At 40.9% G+C, this 10,767-nt stretch overlaps 1 protein-coding gene across 1 annotated transcript in view; it reads left to right on the forward strand.

Annotated features, from left to right (window-relative positions):
* The first annotated feature begins 2,982 nt into the window (after positions 1 to 2,982).
* The window catches only part of METTL11B (methyltransferase like 11B), a 23,901-nt gene continuing 16,116 nt past the window's right edge, over positions 2,983 to 10,767 (forward strand). The window contains exon 1 of the mRNA XM_018564713.1: positions 2,983 to 3,136. Within this exon, the coding sequence (XP_018420215.1) occupies positions 2,983 to 3,136 (154 nt within the window). The remainder of the gene's footprint in view (positions 3,137 to 10,767) is intronic.

Here is a 10,767-nt window from a genome sequence, read left to right on the forward strand (position 1 = left end):
AAATTTTTCTCCTTATGCTCTTAAAACCACAAATTCTAAGGTGTATAAGGTGCAGATCTGAGACATCTGGAGCCGTCTTCCCAGCCAATCAGGATGCCGGGCGCCCTGTACTGACTCCTTACCCGGCTTCCTGATTGGCCGGCTTTTCGACCAATCAGGAAGTCGGGCCTCCTGATTGGCCAGAAAGCCAGCTCCATGCTTCCTCATCACCTGGTGACGAGGGAGCATGGAGACCGCTTCCCTGCTAATCTGGAAGCCGGGTGGCAAATCTTTACACGCCACCAGGCTTCCCAGCTAATCAGGAAGCCAGGTGGCGAGTCATTACACGCCGCCTGGCTTCCTTAATGGGACTTCCGGGATTAGTATTCGGTATCGGCGAGTACCGGGGAAAAAAATTCGGTACTCGATACCGAAAAAACTGTATCGGTGCATCCCTAATTGTTACAATGTGTTTATTGAAATAATTATCCTTCGCCACAGTTGTTATGATTACTGCAAACTTGCAGTCGCTTTGTTAGAAATCTTTATAATACCATCTTGTCGGGTTCATGCAGATAATTCACGTGTAACATAAGCAATAGATACACTGAATGCAGGCATGCCTGGAGGGAGCCCACTCCTCCTTAAAGGCACAGGGATGCACTGGAGGCCCAGCAATCCAAAATTCACACTGGGGTCACTGCTTTAACCCTCTGGTATAAAAGGATCGCTGTTAACCTACTACATCAAAACATTATTATACAAGATGTAGTCACTGAAATATTTCCAATCAAAATGACTGGGTAAATTGCAGCTCAGATTGTATCAATCCCACCTTTAAAACTTAAAAGATCTGTGCAAGATAAATATAGTATAGAGCGGTCATACTCATGGCCAGGGCAAACAAAATCCATGCACTATAGAGCAGTAATTGTTGTATTCCCTGCTATACATGAGAGTCCTCTTAGAGTCCAAAACAAACAGGAAGGTTTTGGCTACATATACACTTGAATTTATGTTAAATTGACCCCCTTCAGAGGGTCTTCAAAATGGCAAAAAGAGCTAACCTGTAAAAAAAAAAAATCAGCTTTATACATGCCTGTTGATCAGCCTGTTTACTAAAACTTAGCTCTGTAGCAATGTTTTCAACACTGATCCGATTTTATTCCTCGGGCTGATTGAATAGCGGGTCCCCCGATTGCTACTGTGGTTCCTCGTGCTGACCACTAGTCACTGTAGGACACAATAGTAACATAGGGTTCGTTAAAAAGAATCAGAGCAGCCGAAGGGGGATGAGATCCCCCACGCACCCTGATAGTGTGGAATCGGATCAGCGCCAGGAGCTCTGCAGGAAGCTATAGCAAATAGGGATGGTCCGTCGGTTCGAATCGAACATTGGCCGTTCAAGCGTTTGCCGAACTTTATGGGATTTTCACGGTCTTTGCCCAATCAGGGCTCAGTACTCATTTGGAGCCATGATTGGGCAAAGTCATGATGACTCTGCCCAATCATGTCTCGCCTATCAAATGCCGGCAACTACACAAATGTCGGCAAACTGTCACCGCTAGCTCCGCCCAATTGTTTGTTTTGCCTGCATCTGTCAAAATGACATTATGCGGCGGGAGTCGACGGGACAGCGTCCAGCGTTAAAAAAAAATATATTTCTATTTATTTTTTATTGTTTTATTTTTTATTTCGTCGTCCTCGTGGACAACGCTGGACGCAGTGATTGACCATGGATTACGTCAGTGGGTCCATTTTTTGGGTTGTTTTTTTTTATAAAAGACTTGTCAAACACATGTTTTGTTTTTTTCAATTAAAGGATTTTATCAAAAGTCTGGACTTTTTAATAACTATTTTATTTAACCCTTTAGTGAATGGGTAGGGGTCTGAGTACCCCTTACTTATTCACAAGGGAGGGGGGCGGCATCTGGGTGCCGCCTTAATTAAAGGGGTACACCGATGCAAATAAGCCCCCTTGCCCGCAGACCCCCACAACCACCGGGTCAGGGTTGTGGAGACGAGGCCCTTGTCCTCATTGGCACGGGTACACTCTCCCAGTGCCGAGGGCATGTGACCTGGTGTGGGAGGGAGGGGGTGGCCACTCACTCGTCCCCCCGTTTCCGGCCCTGCCAGGCTTATGCTCGGATCAAGGGTCTGGTATGGAATTTTAGGGGGGACCCCACGTGTTTTTCCACCCATTTTTGGCGGTAGGGTTCCTCCTTAAAATTCCTACCAGATCTTAAGGGCCTGAAAAGTTTTTTTCATTGATTCCTGTCACCTAGGGCAGAACTCGGACCCCCATACACCTTTTATGGCCAATAACTTGCATCTAAGCCTTCTTAAAGTGGACAATCATTTTCGGAAGTTCGACCCCCCCTTTGACTTGCATTAGGTTCGAGTTCGTATTCAAACTTTTCGGCCCTTTGGGTGTTCGAATACGAGCCGAACACGGGGGTGTTCGGCCCATCACTAATAGCAAACAGGCCGATTGACTGATATAATTATTATACAGGATTTATATAGCACATACTAAAGGTTGCCTTATACATGACTGTACTGATGGTGAGCTTAGCTCTACTCTGATTTTTAAAATGCAGCCCTTTACACCTAATTACTTTGCAAACTGATTGTATTTATCATTTAATAGATATATGTTTACTATCCAGAATATTTGAACTGTTTATGAAGGAGATAATGACACAGGGTCTGTATATTTAAAAATCCAAACAGAGGGACTCTGAAGTGCATCTTCCAGAAATAGCCTTGCCATTTTTGAATATGGGTGAACGTATCAATTTACACTTGCAAAGCAGCAAATGTCCATCTGAATTTTACTATCTATTCCAACAAGCAGCTGCTGTACACTCACAGAATATTCACAGCCAAGACCACAGGCTTACACTTCCCTGTTCATGGTGTAAAGTGACAAGTGCTAAAACTGGTAAATACAGCAGCCTAGGCATCCATGGATTATGGTTTATCTTTTCTTCAATCACAAAGATGGAACACCTTGGAGCGCACCTTGCATTTAGGTCACGTTGGCAAAACACAGATGAAGAACTCTGCAGGCACAGCACGTCCCTTGTTCTTCACAAGACCATAAGAAATGATTTCTTTGCGAGCTATCTCTATTTGTTAGAAAAATATCCACTAGGTAAGTGCAACATGTGTTATTTTATCTGGGAAAGTTGTTGCATGCTTTGGCTCCATCATATAACTTTATTCTAATGAATAATGTAAAAAATCAACAAACCTTTTATATAAGTAATTATGACGCATGCTCACAATAAGCATGCATTGAAACATGTTATGATAGATACTCAAATTAAGAATTACAGTGCAAAATAAACCTTGACATAAGGTTTTGATAGTTGAATATAGGCATATATGTGAACATTATTGCTAATTAGTTTCTATGGGCTATTGCACATACTGGTTTACACATATAAAGTGTGTGTGTGTTTAAGTGATATGCCATACCTCATGTAATTTAACACTTCATACATGCATATGACTTTTTTAAAAGGAGACGTAACCATACAAAGGTCTTAGTGCTTCTATTTGTTCCAGATATACCGGATTGTTGGGAGACCCCTTAAATAACAACAACTTATGCAATAAATCATCCAAGTAGCAAAGTGCTAAAGGCAGTGAATCATGGCAACCAAATGTAAATCACTAAAGATAGGCCAGTATAAGATCCTGAGTCCTGACTTTTTATACAGTTGCAGTGATTAATGCCATATGTGTTTTTAATGCTTAGTAAAGTTTTTCTTTAACATTGTACAGTGTCCAATAGAAACCTTGCTGAGACCCACTGTACCACCCAATCTCATCAACATTGGGACTTACTATTTAAATGACATAGGCTGCCTATGTCATTTAAAAAGTTAGTCCCTCTTTGTCCTCTGCTTTGAAGCCCCTCCTCTAGGCTAGCCAAGATCATGTCCAGATAGGATGCTGATAAAGTGCAGGTATCTTATGAATCATAATGGTTTACATATCACATGGTAAAACAATACCAGTCCATTCACATGTTCTTTCACTAGCAATTTTTAACTATAATATTGTTTATATGTTTGTTTACATGTACATGTGAAGAGGAACTGCCATGGTTGACTTGTTTGTTATTAAGGTATGGGCTACTAAGCTGTCACTCTGATCTTGGCTAGTTAATCACTGACCTGGAACAAGTATGTCAGAAGTTCAGATTTTTCATGACAACGAACTGAAGTCAGAATCAGAATGACAGTCAAAATATGCACCTTAAAATACAGTTCAGTAATGGCATCTCTTGTCTATCCTTCATAATTTACTGGAAATATAACAAATTGTATATGTGAAGTAAGGTAAGGCATCAGCAGCATAATGAAGCCCATAGTGTCTTATGGCACACAGCATGCCTGCATCACACATCTACTTACACATATACCAATAAGTTGTGTTTATTAGTTTGAGGGATCCCTGTTTGTTTCTTTCTTCATTTTTCTATTTGTTCTTCTCTACAGACAGTACTATAGCTAGTGCTGTTTCTGCTGTCCTTTCAGGAAATCCGTACAGAGGAAGTATAGAGGCTGCCATTGTTGGTCTCTCAATTGAAAATGTTAGTTCAATGGCGAAGATTGTGATCTAAAAAAAAGTGAGGCAGGAGTTCCAAAAGTGGAGTCACAAAGCATATCTTCATGGAGCACCAGTTATTTTATTGGTGTAAAAAACAGAGAAGAGTCAATACATTTCAGGTCACAGGTAGGCTACAAAATAACATAAAGACTACAAATTACAAAATTACATAAAGTTTAAACACTTGCAGCTGTTTGCACAGGCTAGTGGAAGTGGCTTTGGAAGTAGTGTATTAAAGTCCCTGGCAAATAGTGTTCACAGGCTGCTGTGCTCCAACCTCTAGCTGAGCATCAAATCGTTTGATCCCTGGCTGTCATTGTCTCATGTCTTGACTACTAAGTCACTATCCTGCCAGAAAAAAATTCCTGGCATCACTCTAACTGTCCTGACCTGCATATCTGACCTGTTTTAGTAACTTAGAGAGTACAGAAGTAGGAGACAGAAATGCAACTAGCATTTTCATAAGAAACTCAACAATGACAATCTACATATTCCTTATTGCACAGGTTTCCATTGGAAGTCTAGTCTACATAGTCTAGTTTATTCATTCTATTAGATGTGATGAAAACAATCTACCTATCCTATCAGCACTATTTACTCCGCACATCCTGCGCCCATGTCTAACATATTATATGGTGTCTGCCCCACCTCAAGACCAGTTTCAACTGTAGATCTCATTCAGAGATTCTGAAGAGGAGATGGTAGGATGCTTCCCTCACACTGCACACTAATTATTAGGGATGTCCCGATGCCACTTTTTCAGGCCCAAGTACAAGTACTTCCCCTCATGTACTTGCCGATACCAATTACCGATACTTTTTCTTAAAGGGACAGGTGATTTTAAATGATCCATAGTACAACTACATGTTATGTACTATGGATCATGATTTAACCTATTCATGTTAGCAGCGGAGAATTGTAACGCTATTGCTGGAGTGTAGTGGAGGTGTGTGCTGTATATATGTACTACATATACTGTACATTACACATGTCCAGTACACTATAGCAATAGATTTACAGCCAGCCCCGTCCCAGCTTCCCTCACTCACAGTTTCACTCTGATGCCTGGTGCCTCTCGTAGTCGGCGCTGGGCAGGATCGCTGCATCGCATCTCTAGTGCGGTCATATTGAAACTTGACGATGATGTCTCTTGGCGGGCCATCTTTAGTGCGGCGCGGTGAAAAATGTGTCTAAATCACGGTCGTGGGTACTCAGAGAAAATGTAACATCATCCATTCTGGATTCCAGCACAGCGGTTCTGTGACCCAGCTCACGGATTTTCCTTTGTCAGCTTATCTGTTATTTGCCTGGAGGTGCTTTGTAGTGCTTTCTGCAACATGTGATCAATCTTTTGCAGCAGCTCCCTGTGGCTCTGCGGCCTGTGTCGTCTCCCTCTGAGTTTAGAAAGAAAGGGGAGGAGGCTCTTTTAGCAGTGTTAGAGCGAGTGGGGGGCGGCGCCATCTTGGATGTGGAGCCTGCCAGGGCGTCTTTTATATTTTGACTCCGTAGCTTCGATTTGGGAGTCTTTGATGTCATGGCTCGCTGTCGGGTCTTCATGGTACCTGCCGGTATGTGTGGCATGTCGGTCGGATCAGTGTTGCTGTGTTACGAGTCCCCTGAGACGCCGACGAGGAGCGGAGCTGCCTTAAGACACGTCAGCCATCCAGCGCATGCGCCTCCTCCTTCTATTTTTAACAATAGAATCTGGACAGAGGTTTTAACCCTGCCATGTTACAATATTGAAAATGTAAAAAAGTTTGAGCTGGAGTTTCGGTTTTAATAACTCCTGGCTTAGTTAAAGACTGTTACTATTGATATAGGTAATACAATACCAATGGCATTGCCAAGCACAGTAGTAAACACATTAGAAATATTGTTAGTAAATGTCATAAGCCAATCACGACAACTAGGCATAAAACATGGTCATTGGCTTCAAATGAAAATAAAGAAATGGCACTTAAAGGTCACTTATGCCAAGATAAACCCGGAAACTGTATTAAGTATGTAGCATGCATAACAAGATAATATTGAATTACCTATTTGCAGCACTACCAATGCTGACTTCTCAACAGGATGTGACAAGAATGACTGTCCATGTAAGCCTCCCGTTTTATAAAGAATGTTTATAATTTTAGTTTCAAGCACATTTGGTTGAATATAATAATGGAGTACCTTCCAAACTGAATAATTGCATATGTTACTACACCACTGTAGTTTTTTACCATACGCAATTTACAGTAAAACTAAATGCAGAGAAAATAGAATTTTGTGCATTCGGGGTTCGATTATAAACTCTTAGCGTGGCTAAACACATGTAATGGTGTGTAAATGCATGTAAGCACAGCTAAAAACACAGGAGAAAGTGATCTGAAAAGCATCAAAGTTGTTTATACTTCCTAGGTATCTTCTCCTGAATTTCTTCTTCCACAGCCTTTATCACTAGCTGTTTCTTCTGAACGTTCAGATATGTATTTTCAGGATTCAAGTATGCTAGCTGTATTTGCTTTTTTTCGAAAAATGTATTTGTATTACTCTTCTTTGCCCTTTTTCTGTTTTACTTTGTGCTATAACCCTTTCTTCTGTTCTACACTAGTCACCAAGCTGTGGATAAGGAAGAGGAAAATCAAAGATAAGATAGGCACTCCTTAAACCAATCATAATTAAAGTGACACTAAACACAAAAGTTAAATCTTAAAAATGTATTCAAGTACCTTAACTTTTAATAAATATGTAGCTTATTTGTTTATCACTCAGCTGTAGATCCTTATATCATTTCTGAATTGGTGCTGACACTGTCCTTCCTTCTGGAGGGTGACTACTTTTGTTCCCCATGGTCCTTGTGTGTGTTGTAAAGCAGCCACCACACCAAGCTCGCTCCCAAGATGGACTACAATCTCATGTTTAGTTTACTAATTTGTATTGAGATTATAGTCAATCTCGTGAGTGAGCTTGAAGTTGTGGCATGTGGCCACAGTTGTGACATTGTTTTGGACCTGCTCACAAATTTGGATCGGATTAGGGTTCCGTACTTATATCTGCCGCCTGGCCTGATTATTTATAGAGTGCACACTCAGAGAAGAAAGGAACGCTGAGACCAGTTGTTCAGAGTAAGATACTTCTGCTTTATTCTTCAGCTTAACAGCCTTTTATAGGCAGCTGCACGTGTATGTTTTGTATGTTTAATCGTAGCATTGCAAAAAGCATTCTAGCTTATAATTGGTTAGATCCATTCATGCATAACTTCCTTCCAGGATGTTTATGACTTCCATCTTGGGTGTTGTCTTAAGAGGAGGCGCCATCTTAGTTCCTATTTCTAGTGCGTACTTCGGATATAAGGGGGAGGGGGTGCATGAGCACCAATTTCTGAGTAAGGTTTTGAGCAAGGTAAACAAGAGCAAGGGAGAGCGAAAAGCAAAATAACATATATATTACAATTGATCTATTGAGATAGACATTTTGTCATAATTATACTTAACCACATCCATTACAACATTTTTTGTAAACAAATCGAAAAAGAGATCACCTTCATTAAATGTGAGACACTTTACCAGTCTGATATTTTTGAAAAGCTTAATTTTCAACTACAGGGAAAAACTGTAACCTTTTATCATGCAAAGAGATTATTAATGCATTTCTTTGAAAACTGAAGCAGTGTACAAATAATTTTGGATATAGGGAATTTGCCCAGTTTTCTTCTGAACACTATTAGTCTTGTATAGGGTAAACGTATATGTGGGTCATAAGAAGCAGCTGCATAATGATATGGAAGTAAGTTTCTGTGACCTACAGGATATGGATAGTCCTGCCTGGCTAGTGGATCAATTTGTGGTAATGCTGCTGACCTTGACATTACATTAAAAGAACCCCTCATTGAACTATGGAGAGGTGTTAGTGGAACCTGAGATAAAAAGCTTTTATCTGTTTACCTAGGTTAACCAAGGATCACATTAATTAAAAATTGAATTAAGTTACAATTTTTTTTAATGTAATTGCCTATTGTAATTTACATAGTTACATAGTATAGTTACATAGTATTTGAGGTTGAATAAAGACCCAGGTCCATCAAGTTCAACCTTTATGTGTCTGTGTGTGTAGTGTGTGCATGTTTGTATATGAGTTCCTGTGTGGTCTTAGTTTTTATGAGTACCTATACCCTTGTATGTTACTGTCTCGTATGAAGGTATCTAATTGTTTTTTGAATGAATCAATACTCTCTGCTGATACCACTTCTTGTGGCAGAGAGTTCCAAACTTTAACCACTCTGACTGAAAAGAAGCCCCTACGTTCTTTGTGGGTAAATCATTTCTCCACCAATTTTAGGTGGTGGCCTATAGTCCTTGTTATGGAGTTTACAGTAAAACATTTATTGCTGATGTTACCATCACCACTAAACATTTTGTACATTAAAATCATGTCCCCTCATAATCTCCTCGCCTCCAACGTGAACAAGTTTAAATTTAGCAACCTTGTCTCATAGCTTAGTTCCTCCAGCCCCTTAATTAGTTTAGCTGCTCTTCTCTGGTCCCCCTTCAGCTCCAGGGCATCATTTATGTGGATTGGTGACCAAAACTGAACCGCATATTCAAGATGAGGCCAATTTATTATAAATAAAATCATATATTCTATTTACATGCCAAGTGTTCTTTAGATTTACCTGCCTGAGTTGCCATGAATAGCAGAAACAGAACCCAACCACTGAACTTAAAAGGAGAACTATGGGGTTAGGGCTTTTCCCCATAGTTCTCCTTGGGGTAACGGGAGGACACAAACTAGCGTCCTCCCGTCACCCTAAGCTCAGCATACCGCGAGCTACAGCTCACGGTATACTGAGACGCCGCAGCTGAAGCGGATCCCGACAATTATGTCTGGATCCGCCCAGCTGCGTGACTGACAGCTGGCTCTGCCTATCTAGAGGCAGAGCCAGCTGTACCCGCCCCCTCCCCGTCCGTTCCGCCAGTCAGCGCTGGAGGATCGGAGGGGGGAATCCAGTCCCTCCCCTGCCATGGCAGAGGGCCGTGACAAGATCGAGAAGTGAGCGAACGCCGGTATGTGTTCGCTCACTTCCCGATCTACTGAGCCGACCTGTGACAGTCTCATTGTCACAGGTCGGCTAGAACTATGAGGCTGAGTGAAAAGCACTTGCCTCATAGTTCTCCTTTAATTAAGCGTGATTTATAATCTTGACAGTATGAATCCCTTCAGGAGATAATGCTACAAGACTTTGTCAATGCTTACTTACACTTTTAGGATAGGTATTAATTCAGAATGTTTATTCCAGTAACTAATATCTGGATTAGAGGATGTTGCTGCCTGACTGCTGCTTACTTGTGGCCAATGAGTTCATGGGTCAAGAATGGAGTCCATGCATTTGCTGAGGTGACCTTTATTGGCAGTCAATGCAGTTTGGAAAAATATCTTTCTTCTTTGTCAGGAGTAAAGCTGGCCATACACTGTTATACAAATATAACTTCTAGTGCCCCCTAGTGGCAGTCAATGCAATTTAGTAAAATATCTTTCTCCTTTGTCAGGACGAAAGCTGTTGAAGCTGATTGGCTGCAAGCTCCGTTCCACCGAAGATTTTCCATACCATTCCATCTGCTGATTGAGGGATGCTGGGCAGAAGGATGCCAAAAGAAGCACCCGCTGTGTGAATTTCATCCAGTTCTTGAAAAACTGGCTGACATTCGCATTGTGTATGCCCAGCCATTGTAAGTGATTAGCAGTTATTGTGGCAATGTAGAGGTGCAGTGATGATGTATATGTGTGTACATTGTCATTACTCACATTACTCAAAGCATAGAGATGGCCATTTCAAAAGGAGCCATGAGGAGATGAAGAGGACAAAAAAGTATGTTTCTGTGTTCATATAAAGCAACTGCAAAGCCTGCTTCATGTTCACTCGGCGTACATTGCTAGCATGTGTTTTTTCAAAAATAACTCCAGAAAGGTGGAAATGGGCTTTAAGCCTCTAAGTGTCTGGGTACTCCTATTTATTATCGAATATTAACCACTTGTGTTTGCCCAATATGTCCTTTTTCAATTCTTTCTTCAAATTGATCCTCCACACTCTACCCAACTAAACAAAAAATCCCAACAATTTTTAAATATATATATATACATATACATATACACACACACACACACACACACACATATATATATATA

The sequence above is a fragment of the Nanorana parkeri genome, unplaced genomic scaffold (assembly GCF_000935625.1).
Source record: "Nanorana parkeri isolate BGI_ZX_2015 unplaced genomic scaffold, ASM93562v1 scaffold774, whole genome shotgun sequence".
In the NCBI taxonomy this organism is placed as follows: domain Eukaryota; kingdom Metazoa; phylum Chordata; class Amphibia; order Anura; family Dicroglossidae; genus Nanorana; species Nanorana parkeri.